The sequence below is a fragment of the Ranitomeya imitator genome, chromosome 1, assembly GCF_032444005.1.
Source record: "Ranitomeya imitator isolate aRanImi1 chromosome 1, aRanImi1.pri, whole genome shotgun sequence".
Lineage (NCBI taxonomy): Eukaryota > Metazoa > Chordata > Amphibia > Anura > Dendrobatidae > Ranitomeya > Ranitomeya imitator.
In genome coordinates this window covers 307,755,433-307,774,113 of record NC_091282.1, presented here as the reverse complement: position 1 = coordinate 307,774,113, position 18,681 = coordinate 307,755,433, and the positions used below count along the sequence as shown (strand labels likewise).

At 42.7% G+C, this 18,681-nt stretch overlaps 1 protein-coding gene across 2 annotated transcripts in view; it reads right to left on the bottom strand.

Annotated features, from left to right (window-relative positions):
- CIT (citron rho-interacting serine/threonine kinase) overlaps positions 1-18,681 on the bottom strand; it is a 254,862-nt gene that overhangs the window by 100,089 nt on the left and 136,092 nt on the right. For both annotated transcript variants that reach the window (XM_069758420.1, XM_069758429.1), the window contains exon 16: positions 17,238-17,291. In XM_069758420.1, the coding sequence (XP_069614521.1) occupies positions 17,238-17,291 (54 nt within the window). The remainder of the gene's footprint in view (positions 1-17,237; positions 17,292-18,681) is intronic.

Here is an 18,681-nt window from a genome sequence, read left to right as displayed (position 1 = left end):
ACGTGAGTCACTACAGAACTTAAAAAAAAAAAAAAAAATCACCCTACCATACGAACCTGTCATTGAAGACTCGAGGAGTTTTTAATTTGAAAAAAAAAAAAAAAAAAACCCTCTTCAGAGAGATTCTGTGGATAACTACCTTAAAATTAAATCCCTTAGATTAAAATAAGTTTTCAGATACATCCCTGGGTATGCTTTTTTAAATATATAAGGCGGTTATGCTGGGTCACTATTTGCAGAGGGCTCTCCTCTTAAAAAAGGAGAAAGGCGATTCTACTGTCACAGATAGAGAGCAGACAGCCATATTACTCGCACGAAGATTGCATTGCAATCATCGGACTGGCCTTTTGCTCTTCTGACCTGAGCGTGACAGCATGTATTCTATGCAGCCATCACGCTCAGGTCAGGAGAGCCAGAGGCAAGTTTGAAAACTGTAATGCGATATTCGTGCGAGTGTAATACAACATTCCGACTGCACCGTAATGAAGGCAATAGACCAAAATTGATACTAACTTTTAGCACAATCAAGGCAGTTAGTTAGTAAAAGGAGGAACCAGCTTAAATGCTTCAGCTTTATAGATACAGGAAAGATATATACAGTGCCGGCAAAAAAAATCTTTACATTTGCGAAGCAAAAAAAAAATTTACATATAAAATCCACATCATAATTTCACTTTTTAAAAGTGTACACAATGGGGGAGATAATAAAAAACTGTCTAATATTAAAGCTGGCTTTGCTGCAAATATCAACCAATCAACGCTCAGTTTTCACTTCTCTGGTAAAGCGAAAGCTGCCCTCTGATTGGTTGCTATGTGCAGCTCAGCCAGTTTTGCTATTTGGCAGTCTTGTAAAGATTTTTTTTGCCGGCACTGTATCTTGGTACCATGTTAGCCAGTGGATAGATACCTTTTAATGGCTAACTGAAAAGATGGTAACAAATTGCAAGCTTTCGAGACTACTCAGGTCTCTTCATCAGGCATAGACTAAAAGAAATTCTGGAGAATCACAAATTTAAGCACAACACATCACAGAAAAGAAAAAAAACACAGAAAAAAATGCGCTGTAAGTTTCCATGATGTGATGGGAGTCAAAGGGCAGCGCAAACTGCGCATGCCCGAAAAAAAAACAGTGCAGGCGCCGGGGACGTTAATGAAGGAAGTGGAGGCGGCGCCCGGAGAACCTGAGTAATGGCTGGGAGGCGTTTGTGTCAGGGGGGAAAAGACATGCCCCCCTGACAAACTACAGGTAGGAAAAGCAAATTCTAAAAACGAATAGTTCAGCGTTGGCAAGGACCCCAACTAAAAGAGCCACCTTGACGAAATGCAGCATTAAGGTACCGTCACACTAAGCGACGTGGCAGCGATACTGACAACGATGTCGATCGCTGCAGCGGCGCTGTTTGGTCGCTGGAGAGCTGTTACACAGACAGCTCTCCAGCGACCAACGATGCCGGTTCCCTGGTAACCAGGGCAAACATCAGGTTACTAAGCGCAGGGCCGCGCTTAGTAACCCGATGTTTACCCTGGTTACCAGCGTAAAAGTAAAAAAACAAACACTACATACTTACCTTCCGCTGTCTGTCCTCCGGCGCTCTGCTTTCCTCTGCACTGTGTAAGCACAGCGGCCGGAAAGCACAGCGGTGACGTCACCGCTGTGCTCTGCTTTCCGGCTGGCCGGAGCTCACAGTGCATAGAAGCACAGCGCCGGGGACAGACAGCGGAAGGTAAGTATGTAGTGTTTGTTTTTTTACTTTTACGCTGGTAACCAGGGTAAACATCGGGTTACTAAGCGCGGCCCTGCGCTTAGTAACCCAATGTTTACCCTGGTTACCAGTGAAGACATCGCTGAATCGGCGTCACACACGCCGATTCAGCGATGTCTGCAGGGAGTCCAGCGACGAAATAAAGTTCTGGACTTTCTACAGCGACCAACGATGGCACAGCAGGATCCTGATAGCTGCTGCGTGTCAAACTGAACGATATCGCTAGCCAGGACGCTGCAACGTCACGGATCGCTAGCGATATCGTTCAGTGTGACGGTACCTTAAGTGCTGCACAAGATGGCTTTTTTAGTTAAAAACGCCTGGGGGGTGACAGGTTCCCTTTAAACTGATATTTCTAAATGGATGAATGGTATGTTTTGCATCTTATATCAGCTGCTACAACTTGTTGTCTGCTATCTTTGCAAGACAGTGATACAGGGTTATTGAACATTAATGGTTGCTGATATGTCGATTATATATTGTCCAGGCCAGCCAGTTTGTTGTTGTGCAAAACAGAGTAAGAAAAACTATGCCAATAGATAACATATAACACTAGAGTAACCACTAATAAGTAGTCAACTCAATAAAGCTCACCAATCATGAAGTCATTTAAAATTTAACATTTATTAGAAATATATAAAAGATCCAAATAACCACTTGAAGAATACTTAAACACAGACAATAGCCCCAAATCTGAGAGGAACATCGACCCACAGGCCAGCACATATGGATTAATCAAAAAATCAATGAAAATTAATAACCATTGGCAAGGAAAGCTGTACCATACAGTTAGCCAAGACTGGAACACCTAAATCACATAGGCACACACCTATAGTACCCATCAGATCTATATATAATAAGTGCAAAACAGCATCTCAAACGACTATGAACTGATGAGAACCGCTACGAGTGCCAAGATAATAACATGGTGACAGCCATGTTTGTGACAGACGCATGCGCCGTTGAACCTTCACTGGACTTCCGCCTTACGAACCCTCCTCACACTATCGGCACTCTCATTGGCCACCACCTTATTTAAATAAACCCTCCTCACCTCTGTAGTCACGCCCCCGGAAAAAGCAGAGGGCGAAACACGCGTCGGGGCGCCGGAGGAGGACATCCACTATACGGGCACTCATTTGGTAAGGTGTTGGCTGTTTATTTCACCGGATAGGGCTGTCACCATGTTATTATCCAGTGGTTATTAATTTTCATTGATTTTTTGATTAATCCATATGTGCTGGCCTGTGGGTGGATGTTCCCCTCAGATTTGGGGATATTGTCTGTGTTTAAGTATTCTTCAAGTGGTTATTTGGATCTTTTATATATTTCTAATACATGTTAAATTTTAAATGACTTCATGATTGGTGAGCTTCATTGAGTTGACTACTTATTAATGGTTATTCTAGTGTTAGATGTATTGAGAAGTACCAATATCTTTGCATTTTGGGACACCTTGGTGATTAATACAATAGATAACATAATCTAGCAATGTGAGTTAACCTCATCACATCTTTCTATTGACCACTGGATGCTGGTTGAAGGACAGTTGTGAACTATATAAGGAGACTTTTTCCTCTGTGTCAACAGACTCTACAAGATGTCAGCTGAAGGGACCACAGCCCCAGCCGGAAGAACACAGGACTGCTTCATTGACCATCAATCACTGAAACCCCAGAGACGTCTTAAAGAATCCAGGTTGGGACAATCAGGTCACCTGGCCACATACCTCACTGCTCTCAGTTAGGCCATGTTCACACTTTGCGGCGTCCCTCTGCGGGTTTTCCCGCAGCGGATTTGATAAATCTGCAGGGCAAAACAACTGCGGTTCTCCCTGCAGATTTATCGCTGTTTGTTCCGCGGTTTCCGCTGCGGGTTTCCGCCTATACTATTGATGCTGCATATGCAGCAATATGCAGCATCAATAGTAATGTTAAAAATAATAAAAATTGGTTATACTCACCCTCTGATGTCCGGATCTCCTCGACGCTGCACCCGGCGGTCCGGTTCCAAAGATGCTGTGCGAGAAGGACCCTTCGTGACGTCACGGTCATGTGACCGCGACGTCACCGCAGGTCCTGGTCGCACAGCAACTCTGACCGGACGGCCGCGTGCAGCGCTGAGACTTCAGAGGGTGAGTATAACATGATTTTTTATTTTTATTCTTTTTTTTCACCCCAAGTATGAGTCTCCTCTCCTCCACCCCGGGTAGGAACCGCACATTAGCCGCTTACTTCCCTCAACGTGGGCACAGCCCCATGCGGGAAGTAAGCGGTTCAATGCATTCCTATGGGTGCAGAATCGCAGCGATTCTGCCCAAAGAAGTGACATGCTGCGGGTTTTAAACCGCTGCGTTTCTGCTCGGTTTTTCCCGCAGCATGTGCACAGCGGTTTGCGGTTTCCATAGGGTTTACATGTAAATGGAAACGCTATGGAAACTGCTGTGGACCCACAGAATCAAAATCGTGGCAGTTCCGCGGTAAAAACCGCAAAGTGTGAACCCAGCCTTAGATTCCTAAACTTATCGATATCCCTAAACTTATCATTACTCCTCTCTGTGGGGGCCCGCCAAAAGCGGTAGTCGGCCTTGGAAGCAGCTCTGAACCAGCCGAGTCAGCGGAAGGGTGAGATTCTGTAATTTGTACCATCTTGCATATTTGCTAGGACGTTTCTATATGCTATTGTGTGTTGGAGGTTCAATAAATTATTGCCAAACTGTTTTACCCTCACCCTGTGTTGTCCGAGTAGTTTTATACCCATGAAAAGAGAAAGCAGGTATTCAGTGGTATGATCCCTTGACCATGCAGTCTTTTTATAGACAGCCGAGTCAGCGGACAAAAACACCCACTGACCCTGTGTCTCCACAGAACTCATACCCTATTAGCTCAACTATTCCAAGATCAAATTCTAAGCAACACTCCACAAAACTTCAATATCTGGTTAATGAATCTACCACCCCTGAGATATCTGCTCTTTTTCACAAATATTATAGACTAGCTGAAGAGCCCGGCGTTGCCTGGGCATAGTAAATATCTGTGGTTAGTTATAGCACGTCACTTCTCTTATTTTCCCATCACGCCTCTCATTTTCCCAATCACATCTTTAATTTTCCCCCTCACATCTCTCATTTTCTCCCTCACACCTCTTATTTTCTCCCTCACTCCTCTCATTCCTCCCTAACACTTGTCATTTCGACCTCACATCTGTCATTTTCCGATCACTACACTATTTTCCCTCACTCCTCTCATTTTGCACTCACACCTTTTCATTTTCACCTCACACCTCTCATTTTCACCTCAGTATATACATGTTTGTCATCTCCCATATATAGTATACACCTGTATGTCATCTCCTGTATATAGTATATACCTGTTGTGTGTCATCTCCCCTGTATATAGTATATACCTGCATGTCATCTCCTCCTATATATAGTATATACCTGTATGTCAACTCCTCCTATATATAGTATATACGTGTATGTCATCTCTTCCTATATATAGTATATACCTGTATGTCATCTCCTTATATATAGTATATACCTGTATGTCATCTCCTCCTGTATATAGTATATACCTGTGTGTCATCTCCCCTGTATATAGTATATATCTGTGTCATCTCCTCCTGTATATAGTATATACCTGTATGTCATCTTCTATATATAGCATATACCTGTATGTCATCTCCTCCTGTATATAGTATATACCTGTAGGTAATCTGCTCCTGTATATAGTATATACCTGTGTGTCATCTCTCCTGTATATAGTATATATCTGTGTGTCATCTCCCCTGTATATAGTATATACCTCTGTGTCATCTCCTCCTGTATTAGACCTCGTTCATACGTTATTTGCTCAGTATTTTTACCTCAGTATTTGTAAGATAAATTGGCAGCCTGATAAATCCCCAGCCAACAGGAAGCCCTCCCCCTGGCAGTATATATTAGCTCACACATACACATAATAGACAGGTGTGACTGACAGCTGCTGTATTTCCTATATGGTACATTTGTTGCTCTTGTAGTTTTGTCTGCTTATTAATCAGATTTTTATTTTTGAAGGCTAATACCAGACTTGTGTGTGTTTTAGGGCGAGTTTCGTTTGTCAAGTTGTGTGTGTTGAGTTTTGTGTGGCAACATGCGTGTAGCAACTTTTTGTGTGTCGAGTTGCATGTGACAGGTTAGTGTAGCAAGTTGTGTGCGGCAAGTTTTGCGCATGGCGAGTTTTGCGCGTGGTGAGTTTTATGTCTGGTGCCTTTTGAGTATGTGCAAGTTTTGTGTGAGGCAACTTTTGCATGTGTTGCAAATTTTGTGCATGTGGCAATTTTTCCGCGTGTGCAAGTTTTGCGTGTGGCGAGTTTTCCATGAGGTGAGTTTTGCACTTGTGGCGAGTTTTGCGTGAGCCTAGTTTTTGCATGTGGCGAGTTTTGCGCGTGGCGAGTTTTGAGCGGCGACTTTTGTGTTTCGACTTTTATGTGGCGAGGTTAGTGTATGTGTGGTGAAATGTGTGCTGAGGGTGGTATATGTGTTCAAGCACGTGGTAGTGTGTGGCGCATTTTGTGTGTGTGTTCATATCCCCGTGTGTGGTGAGTATCCCATGTCGGGGCCCCAACTTAGCAACTGTACAGTTTATACTCTTTTGTGCCATCGCTCTCATTCTTTAAGTCCCCCTTGTTCACATGTGGCAGCTGTCAATTTGCCTCCAACACTTTTCCTTTCACTTTTCCCCATTATGTAGATAGGGGAAAAATAGTTTGGTGAATTGGAAAGCGCGGAGTTAAAATTTCACCTCACAACATAGCCTATGACGCTCTCAGGGTCCAGACGTGTGACTGTGCAAAATTATGTTTCTGTAGCTGCGACGCCTCCAACACTTTTCCTTTCACTTTTTTCCCCATTATGTAGATAGGGGCAAAATTGTTTGGTGAATTGGAAAGCGCGGGGTTAAAATTTCACCTCACAACGTAGCCAATGACGCTCTCAGGGTCCAGACGTGTGACTGTGCAAAATTTTGTTTCTGTAACTGCGACGCCTCCAACACTTTTCCTTTCACTTTTTTCCCCATTATGTAGATAGGGGCAAAATTGTTTGGTGAATTGGAACGCGCGGGGTTAAAATTTCGCCTCACAACATAGCCTATGACGCTCTCGGGGTCCAGACGTGTGACTGTGCAAAATTTTGTGGCTGTAGCTGCAACGGTGCAGATGCCAATCCCGGACATACACACACACACATTCAGCTTTATATAGTAGATTGGACTATCTGTCAGGTACTTTACCAAAAGATGCCTGTAAAAGGGATACACTGAAATTTAAGCATCTGTCCTCAAGTGATCTCCCTAAATTGCCTAAGAAGCTTTGGCTTCCTGAACAGTCCATCACTAGAGATGAGGTCTTAACTACTCTAAAGGACCTTCCATAATGGAAAAACCCTGGTCCAAACAAACAAATATTTTTTTTTTTTTTTTTTTTTTTTTTTTTTTTTTAAACATAAATTTTTATTTACAAATTGTGTCAAGCATTACATCTTATTGACATTAAATTCTTAATAATTAACACAACGTTATGGGGATTAGGGAAGGGAAGAGGATAGGGGAAATGGTGACATTACAATAACTATCCAATCACATTCTCTATATGCAAATCTGCAAAGTCATTTAAGAACGGTATTTAAACGGAAAGATAACCAATTGTTCCATTTTTTCTGAAATTGAGCTATATTATTATTAGATGTAGCGATTATTTTTTCTGATAGGCAATTTTCGTTGATCAGTGATACGACCTCGGGCAGTGAGGGGCACCTGGAGTTTTTCCAGTAACTAGCAATTTTGAGTCTTGTTGCTACAATAATATGCACAATCACTGTACGGAACTCATAGGGAAACGAGTCCAAATCAATAGCGAGTAACGCCTGCTGTGCATTAAGAGTCACCGGTATACCACAAATCTGGAACATCAGATGATCTATGGCTGCCCACAGACGTCTAATTCTGTCACAACTCCACCATATATGTAGCATGTCTGCACAGGGGTCTCCACACCTCCAGCACGTGTCTGGGGAACTGCAGAACATCCTGGACAATCTACTGGGAGTGAAATACCACCTATATAACAATTTCCTGGCGTTTTCTATGTGGTTAGTACATTTAGATTGGCTTCCAATAACTAAGAAGGCTGCCCTCCACTGATCCGGTGTGAATGTGCAGTTTAGGTCTTTTTCCCACTTTTGCAGGTATGTAGTTAGAGAGGGCAGAGTATTCTCCAACATACAGTCGTAGCTTGTGGACAGCGCTCTAATCTGTGATGTCGGGTTCATCAGCATAGAGTAAAGTTTAGATGGCGGTGCAGGCATCTGTTTTTTCCTTTCAGTTAGGAAATGCCGGATCTGCAAATATTTGTAAAAATCCCTTTGAGGAACATTGTATTTATCTCTCAATGATGTAAAAGTAATTAATTCCTCCCCCTCATACAAGTTCCCAATTGAGGTGGTTTTGGGTAAATTCCAATTTTTAAGTTTGAGGTCCGGGATACAATGCTCCAGTGTCTCTATAGGAGCTTTGAGGAATGCGGTTTGTATAAGGCCTAATTTATTAGTCAACACACTCCATAGCTCCAGAGCCGCGTCTATTGTTGGGGACATTTTTAGGTTTCTATTAGGGACTTTAGTTTGATGTGCATGGTAAAAAGCTGAGACATTGGAGGTTCTCATCAAATGTTTTTCAATTGCTATCCAGTGCCGATCATCATCATTATTCCACATGAATCGTAACTGTTCGAATAATGCGGCCCTGTAGCACCGGACCACTGAGGGGCACCCCAGGCCACCCTTACTCATAGGGATGTAAAGCGTGTCCGCTTGGATTCTGGGTTTTCTCTCTTGCCAAATGTATTTTAAAATCATTGCTTGAATCTCTTTTAATATTTTCATTGGGAATATGATGGGGAGATTGCGGAACAAATACAGTATTTGTGGGAGAATGAACATTTTTACCGATGCAATCCTGCCCAGCCATGATAGTTCGTGTTTCTTCATACGTAACATGTCAGTTTGGATTTTCTTCCTTAGAGACTCATAATTCAGTGATAGCATTTTATCTGCCGAGAGTGTCAGCCGAATACCCAAATACTCAATGTGGTCATTTTCCCACTTAAAAGGGTACTTATTCTCAAAGCTTTTGGGGTGTTTTGTGAGAGGGGTCAGGTTTAATACCTGGCATTTAGACACGTTCAGCTTATAATATGATATTTTAGTATATGAATCGATTACTTGCATTGCTGCCGGTAATGATTCTGTCGGGTTTGTTAACGCTAGAATGATGTCGTCAGCAAATAAGCCTATTTTGTGTTCCGTTTTATTCACCTGAATTCCTGATATCATCGAGTGTGATCTAATTTTCTGCGCTAGAGGCTCAATCACCAAAGCGAATATAAGGGGTGATAGCGGACACCCCTGTCTCGTCCCGTTAGTAATAGTAAACCTGTCCGACATCATTCCAGAGACAGAAACCGATGCTGATGGGTGAGAATATAGCAGAGTGATTGCTTTAGCAATATTACCCGTAAATCCGAATCTGGCCAGAACCTCAAACAGGTATCCCCAATGCACCCGATCGAACGCCTTCTCCGCGTCCAGGGATAGGAGCAGAGAAGGCGTCCGGTCGCTCCCCGCCACATGGATGAGGTCAATCATTCGTCTGGTGCCGTCCAATGTCTGTCTAGATTTGATAAATCCAACCTGGTCTCTGTGCACCAGGGAAGGGATTACATCGGAGAGTCTATTTGCTAAGATTTTGGAGTACAGCTTGAGGTCAGTATTTAGTAGGGATATTGGCCTGAAATTACTTGGATGATCGGGAGTTTTTCCTGGCTTGGGAAGAGGGACTATAGTCGCTTGTAACATTTCTTCTCGTATTTTGCCTGTTTCAAATATATTTTGGAAGACTAATAATAGATGTGGGGACAATATTTGGTTGAGTAACTTCAAGTATTCATTAGTTATACCATCCGGTCCTGGGGATTTATTATTTTTTGTTGCCTGAATGGTTTGTTGGATTTCTTTTTGGCTTATAGGTTGATTTATTGCCATCAATTTATCCTCTGGGATTTGGGGTAAAGATATGCTATTCAGGAAATTATTAATTAGCTCAGCGTTGGGTTGTGGGATAAGGTTGTCGGTCTTGAGATTATAGAGTGAGGAGTAATATCTTGCGAAAGTATTCGCAATTTCTTTAGGGTTGTATATTTTGTTCTTTTGATCATCTTGTATGTGAGCTATTTTTTGCTTTGTTAATCTCGCTTTAATCTTATTGGCAAGTATTTTACTCGCCTTATTCCCCTGCCAATAATATTTAGCTTTATTCCTCCTCAAATTATGCTCATATTTATATTGGAATAGCTGATATAGTTCGTATCTTGCCTTTTGTAGTTTCCTATATACCGTGGGTGATGGGCTATGTTTATGGATGTTTTCCATTGTTGCTATATTTTTATTGAGCTCTTCTATTTGTCGCATTCTCAATTTTTTGTGTTGCGCTGCTATCTGTATTAGCCGCCCTCTTATATAGGCCTTGTGGGCGCACCACACTGTGGTCGGGGATATGTCAGGGGTACTATTGATATCAAAAAATTCCTGGAGAAGGTCGTTAAGTTGGGATTTAATATTATCTGAGGCTATTAAGAAGTTATTAATTCTCCACGGAGAATAAGTTAAATTATTGTACGTCTCTTTAATTTGGCATGTTACAGGAGCGTGGTCCGACCAGGTTATGTTCCCAATTTTTGCTGATTGTATATTTTGTAGGAGCCATTTATCCACTACTATTAGATCTATTCTTGAATATACTTTATGTGGGTGGGAGTAATATGTATAATCCCTTTCAGAAGCATGAAGGACCCTCCACGTGTCATACAATTCTTCTGATATAAGACACTGGGACAGCGCATGGGATTGGGACTTTTTCTTTGAGCACCAAGATTTGTCTATGTTGGGGATCGGGACGAGGTTAAAATCTCCACAGATTAGCAGGGATCCTTGTTTTATTTTGGATAATTTAGTTATGAGGTCTTTAATAAAAGTGATTTGACCTGTATTGGGTGCATATATAGATGCAATTGTATACACCTTGTTATTGATGCTACATATCAATATTACATATCTGCCTTCATCATCCAGAACGCTATCAACAAGCTGGAACGCTACAGTGTCTTTTATTGCAATCGCTACCCCTCTCTTCTTTTTCGCCGCATATGACACATAGATATGGGGGTAATTTTTATGTTGTAGTCTATGTGTATCATCACGATTTAAATGAGTTTCTTGGACACATAGTATGTCCGCTTTGAGTGCCTGGGCTTCCTTCCATAATAACGATCTCTTGAAAGGGCTGTTTAGGCCTTTCACATTAATGCTAGATATTTGAAATACCATCAGTTACAAAAAAGAAAAAAAAATTCAATCAGTCACCAGATACAGGATAATAATAAGGGAAGCAAAGGGGTTAAAGTAATTAACAACAACCAGAACAAGTACAACTTGTACAACTCAGAGTCCGGTTCTATGTGAACCAACTGGATAGTCGTTCCTATCCAGTATTAAAGGGGGGGAGAGAATAGAAAAAACGAAAGCAATATTCTCATGCCCCTTCAACCTGCCAGCCAGGCAAAAAAATAACAGTGTGGTGTCCTGGCATAGGCACACAGGGGATACATATGGTAACAGAGTACTTGCGTGAGAATCAGGTCCATTCTTTGTTCAGTGTCGGGGGTCTTTTCTTTAGTGGGGAGCTGGTATCTTCATCCACTGATGTCAGGGACCATTCCTGGAGCAGGGTCATGGCCTCTCTGGGAGACGCAAGGACGTGTGAAGTTCCGTTTTTCGTCACGATGAGCTTTACTGGATATCCCCACTTGTAGACAATACTGTTGTCCCGTAGAATCTTGGTTGCGGATGAGAATTCTCGCCTCCTGTTCAGGGTTGTCGCAGACAAGTCGGTGAACACCAGAATGTTCCGGAATCTTTCTGGAAGTTCTTGCTTTGCTGACGCTGACTTGGTCACTGCCTCCTTGAAATGGTAGAAGTGCAGCCTGGCTATCACGTCTCGCGGTGCGGAGCTGGGAGCAGACTTTGGTTTGGGGATCCGATGTGCCCTGTCAATCAGCAGGTCCCTGTGTTCTGCTGACGGCACCAGAATTGTGAAGAAGTCCATTAGAAACTCCTTTAGTGTATCCGCTGACACACTCTCAGGGATTCCTCTGAAACGTAGGTTATTGCGCCTGGATCGGTCTTCTAGGTCTGCAAGCTTCAGTTTTAGGGCCATGATTTCTTCGTCCGCTTCATTATGCGCGTCTACTAGTTGGTTGTGCGCCGTAGTATATTCCTCCAGTTTCCCCTCTATGTGTGAGGTTCTGTCGCCAATCTGCGTTATTTCTTTATGTAGCTCAGTGAAAGCCGTTGTGATATCAGTATGAATGGCTTGCTTCAGGTCTCCCAGCAGGGATTTGAGTGTGGCTACAGTGACAGGGGCAGAATTGGAGTCTGTAATAGGAGAGTCTGAGGAGACGGTCAGGGCTGTGTTTAGTGGCTGTAAATCTTCAGGCTCTGAACCTTCAGCATTCCTAGCAGGGGGGAAAAGCAGGGACTGCAGCGTTGGTGAATAGCTCTGTGTGCTCAGGGATCTTTCAGTTTTGCTGGGAGTTTGGGGCTGGTGGAGTGATTCACTGTGCAGCTCTGACCTTTGCTTCACACTGCCATCACTCCTGCTGCTGCCGGCGGCCGCGTGGTGAGAGTTGCGGTCGCCATCTTGGATCCAACTACCCATCGCTTCAAAGACCTGGACCCTGCTGGGCGCCTGCCCCCTCCTTCTCCCTCGCTTCATTCCTGGAGTACACCACCGCCTGGCTTATCTTATCTTCAGATCTGACCTCCTCCGGTCACCTCACTGTGCTTTGGGCCGCTTATGATAGCTGGTGGTTAGGGAGCTCGAGCCTCGCACGTCCGCTCAGCTCCACATCCGGTCACGCCCCCCCACAAATATTATAAAACCTTTGCAGAAGTACTCATTCCCCATATGACATACATGTTCAATATTGTTTGGGAGGGATCTCCTATTCCAACTCCACTGCCACATTCTTTCATTATTCTGATCCCTAAGCCAGGCAGAAATTCCAAAGATAGTAGTCTCTTCCTGCCTATAACCCCCATAAACTCGGATTTTTTAAATTTCACACACATTTTTGAAAAACGGCTAAATCCCTGGCTACCATATTTCATGAACAAAGATAAAGCAGGTTCCGTACTATTCTTTAAAGGCTGTGACATTACTGGATGAGTCCTAGATTTAGTGGACATAGTCAATAAGAGAAGACAGACAGCAATACCGCTTAGTCTTAATGCTGAAAAGGCATTTGACCACCTGAGCTAGCATTTCTTATTCACCATCATGAAGAGGTTTGGGTTCTCAAGCCCGCTTTTATCAGCCCTCCATGCTCTTTAGTCATCTCCCACAGATGCTATAAAGCTGCATCGTTAGTACTTTATACAGATTCTGTATTGATAATGGTATAAGCAAGGGCTGTCTGCTGTCCCTTTTATCAGTTGTATGATGCACTGAACAGCTAGTGGTCAAGAAAATCCAAAATACTGACATAGCCAGGGTCAAATTGAGAAATAGCATCTTTCAGGTATGCTTGTGTGAAGATGATGTTTTACTGTACATGAAATAGAGGAGTAATGATCCAGCGAATAAGGCTGCATTCTATGTAAGCAAAAGTTAATGTTTAATAATATTCAGATTAAAACAGGCTCCAATGGCAATTCAAAAGTAGGGTACTGGTAACCAGAACAAAGCGTTTCAACTTTCTGCCTTACTCATGGTCTTGAGAAAACACAAAAAAACTTCCATAAAACTCTTCTGTGAATTAAAGGCATTATTAAATAAATGGAAAACACTCCTTATTTCATACTTTTAGCTGAATATCAGCCTTGGAGCCATCACACGACTACCAAAACTGCTCTATGTACTAGGAGCCCTCTAAGTTGCAGTTCTCTCTGTGAACTAACAGACAGACTAGCAGCCTTTTTTAGATTTATCTGGGGGGAGGTTGGGCGGTTTAAAAACATACCGTATTTCTAAAAAAGTTTTAGTATCTAGTAAAAAGCTAGACGCCCCCTGACGAAGGAGCATCCGCTCCGAAACGCGCGTCGGGCGCACGTGTTGGACCGGACCTGGCTATCTCAGATTCCCCCCTGTTACAGGTAATTTGCCGGATGTATCCACGGTGGCTAGTCCTGGTATTTACCGGGCAGTCTTATTGCGGGTCTTATGGTCGTATATGACCAAGGGGGAGGGATAGACAGATGTGACGGCCCTTATATACATCTAATGCGATGTTGTTGGCCACACATCGCTGTACTATCATTAAGGTTGCTACATTGTTCTATACTACTATCCCACTGTGGCATATATATAGATATATCTTTGTATGTATATGGACTCTGTCATCTTATGATGTATGTAGCGACCTGAGGTACCGGTACACATATCACACTATTATACATATCCCCTGCGATAGCCGGAGTTTTTCCTATCCACACGTGTTTTTTGTATGGTGGTGACTGGTTGGCGCAATCACCACCAGTATTTCACCTTGTAGCTCTGTTGTCCTTAGTCTACTATGACGTTTTTATGATTGTAATGTATTTGTTATGAATAAAGTTTTCTATACGTATATTACCCCTATTGGTCTTTTTTCTGTGGTTCCCACACTCCCTATCTACTTCGTTGTGTACGACTGGGTTACAAATTTATCCACTATACAGCAACATATATATTTATATTTATTGTGAGCGTTGGAATGTTGCTATTTAATACCTCTATTGTTTTAAAAAGCAAGGAGGCTTAGCAGTACCTGGTAATTCATTATTATTGGGTTGTTCAGCTTTTCTAATTCACTTTGTGGGTTTCAGAGGTGGAATTCAATAAATTAACTGAAAGAGAAAAACTGAGCATTGCACCTATTCACCCTAACTGCCTCCTATGTCAAGTACCACACCCATCCCCACACCTAATTTACTGGGTTTATTGACAAGGGATGTGTGGGTATATTGCAAAAAAACAAAGACTTTTGTTTATTTTCTGTCCTCAAGTAAATCTGCAGTATTTTTTTTTAATCTTATCCCCATTCCCCAGAAAGGTCTTTTCAGATTTTCAGACCAAAACAATGCCAATACAAAGGACATTCTCTCTTTTGAATCTAAAAAAGCCACATTTAATCTTCCTAAATGTGAGCAGTACCACTATTCACAGAAAATACATACGGCTTTTTCTCTTATTATCTACTCAAGTCTCTCCTACTGTCTTTGAGAGGAAGTGTAGGTGATCCCCACCTACTAAAGGGCTAACTTCAGAAATATACACAATGATGAATGACTCTCCACTCACCTCACCATCCCCGTGATCAAGTGACGGGACGCCGATGGGCATATGTCTTACGCTCTTCCGGCTCGCAAGAATTGATTGACAGCTGCATTTAACATGTTAACAGCCGAGGGTGGATCACAGATCCACCCGTGACTGTGAGAAGTACATGACAGCTGATCAGATCAGCTTGCCATGTGCAGGGAGAGGACCTTGGACTTACCTATATGTCCAAGGTCGTAAAGGGCTTAATGTAGCACCTAAAGACATGGGCACTAAATCCTCTAGATTGCCTTTCCATTACTTAACTGCTATGAGATGTTTAATCGCTTGTTTCTGGAAACAAACTACACCACCTTCACATACATATCTAGTAGACCATATCAGTGAAATTCAAAGGTTTGAATGTGACAAATACACTTAATGACTAAATTGATTATTTCAATTCAGTTTAGGGAACTTTTACTGGGCTCAACAAGATTCATAATATTTCTTCAGATTTTCTCAATGGTCCCATGCATCCCCTTCCCTTCTTTCCTTTGGCATCTGTATAGTTTCAGAATTGTACTCTTTTATATGTTGCATGTCATTTTCTCAGTTATCAGATTTTTTTTTTGTAACACGGGTTGTCATGCCGTCACATGATCGCGGGTCACCGATGGGTGAAGTCAGTGACACGCTTCCTGTAAGCACAAGTTAAATATCGCTGTCTCTCTGTTTGGTGCTCAGTGCCGGAGCCAGCACCAAACATGGGGAATTCCAATATGTGCATACTATTACGGCACATGTCGGAAAGTAGTTAAGGGGTTTATTCAGGACTAATTTTTTTGTTTACTACAAGCCGGTAGTTGCCACCTAACTTCCTGTTGTGTCTAGTGCCGATCTCTGCTGGCACAGAGCGGTCATTCATTGACTTCAATGGATGTCAAGTCAACAGAGCAGCGGTTTCTCTTCTGCTTTGATCTATAGATGTAGCGTGACTGCCAAAATCATGCTGATTGACAACCGGCTCTCTGCACTTAGGCTATGGGCCTAAAAACGTAGCCCTGCATAAAATCTTTAAGGCTACGTTCACATTTGCGTTGATGGGCGCATGCGTCGGTATGCGTTTTACGACGCATGCGTCATATTGACACACAGACAGGGCGCAGAGGACGCTACTTGTAGCGTTTTCCCTGTGCCGAAATTCCTGCTCTGTACGATCTTATGACAACGCATGCGTCGCAAAACGCTGCGTTGTGTACATGCGTTGTTGGTTGCGTCGCCGACGCTGCGCCCAACAACGCAAATGTGAACGTATATCTTTGCAAAAATGTGATGTATTTATTCACATGTGTTGAGACAAAATGTTCATATATATACACACACACAGCAGGGAGTATAAACGAAGTAGTAACGTTTCGACCCTGCCTCGGGTCTTTCTCAAACTGCTTTTCTAGATAGTGTGAAAAATAAGAAGTGTGGTCCCTTTAAGGGCTCCTATTGTTGTGGTGTCAGGTCGTCCTGCTTCTGTGGGCCCACACACGCCCACAGAAGCAGGACGGCCTGACACCACAACAATAGGAGCCCTTAAAGGGACCACACTTCTTATTTTTCACACTATCTAGAAAACGCAGTTTGAGAAAGACCCGAGGCAGGGTCGAAACGTTACTACTTCGTTTATACTCCCTGCTGTGTGTGTGTATATATATATGAAAATTTTGTCTCAACACATGTGAATAAATACATCACATTTTTGCAAAGATATACCATAAGAGTGCGGCTGATTTTTCTATATTGGACTTGTTGTTGGGTTTTTCCCAAGTACAGCCAGCACCAACCTAAGATAGCTGAGTGCGCTCCTTTTTTCTTAATATAGCAAATGTGAACGTAGCCTAAGACTGGTGTGGTGGGAAACAATGGTCTTAATGAACCAAAGCCCATATCTCCTTCTACCTACATATGTGGCTGTTTAAAAGAAAATATGTCTAAAGTTCCTGCTAATACTCCTCCTATCAGTTAGAAACCACAAAATTTCTGTGACGGCTAGCAGTATCATTCACCGGATATCAAACCCACCACTTACTTTAGTAAGCTTCTCCTGCAGCTCCTGGATTTTAATCAGTTGGTCGGCATTGATCTGGTGATATAAATGAGAACCGCAAATTAACAGCTGAACTGTGGAGGAGCATCAGACATTGCATGCTATACAGTGGAGACAGTTTCCATTGCCAATATCAGAAATTTAATTTTTAAATGTGCAAAATAAACTCTAAAATGCAAGATATTAACATAGCAAATAATTGTTAAAAATTAGTGATTAGAGAACGTGCTAGAAGCAATGTTACAATGGAACTTCTTGAAACGTGTTCTCATCTGTAGTAATCAAAACCAAGTATTTCATGCTTTCAATAAAGTTTATATGAAAATCCACCTTCCTCAGCGTAGCATGACCTAGACGTAAAGACCTGAATCAGGGCCAACAGTCCAGAAATTCCAGGCAAAACCCCCCCTCAAAAAAAAACAAAAACAACCAGGGCTCTTCTTTGCCCTTGTCCATCAAAAAACGACGTTGGTGTTAGATACCTCAGGATTCTTCAGAGGTGTTGTGAAGTCCACACTTACACTTGTGATTGCTATTTTGGGAGCAAAGAAGTTGATCTACACCTTAGACAGTCAGTTTAAATATTATATCCAGTTAGTATATGTGTCTACATCCACTATATAATTGTCTAAGGGTCACTTCCGTCTTTCTGTCTGTCCTTCTGTCTGTCACGGATATTCATTGGTCACGGCCTCTGTCTGTCATGGAAATCCAAGTTGCTGATTGGTCGCGGCAAAACATCCACGACCAATCAGCGACGGGCAGAGTCCGGAAGAAAATGGCCACTCCTTACTCCCCGCAATCAGCGCCCGGCGCCCGCATACTCTCCTCCAGTCACCGCTCACACAGGGTTAATGCCAGCGGTAACGGACCGCGTTATGCCGCGGGTAACGCACTCCGTAACCGCTGCTATTAACCCTGTGTGTCCATAACTTTTTACTATTGATGCTGCCTATGCGGCATCAATAGTAAAAAAATGTAATGTTAAAAATAATAAAAAAACAAAAAACCTGCTATTCTCACCCTCCGTCGTCCGAAGATACGCTCGCGCCTGCCACCATCTTCCGTTCCCGGCGATGCATTGCGAAATTATCCAGAAGACTTAGCGGTCTCGCGAGACTCGCTAAGTCATCTGGGTAATTTCGCAATGCATCCTGGGAACGGAAGATGGCAGCAGCCGCGCGCGTATCGCCGGAGCTTCGGTGGATCCCAGGGTGTGAGTACATAACTATTTTTTATTTTAATTATTTTTTTTTACCAGGGATATGGTTCCCACACTGCTGTATACCACGTGGGCTGTGTTAGATACCGCGTGGCTGCTATATACTACATGGGCAGTGTTATATACTATGTGGGCTGTGTTATGTACTGCGTGGGCTGTGCTATATATTACATGCCCACTGTTATATACTGCGTGGGCAGTGTT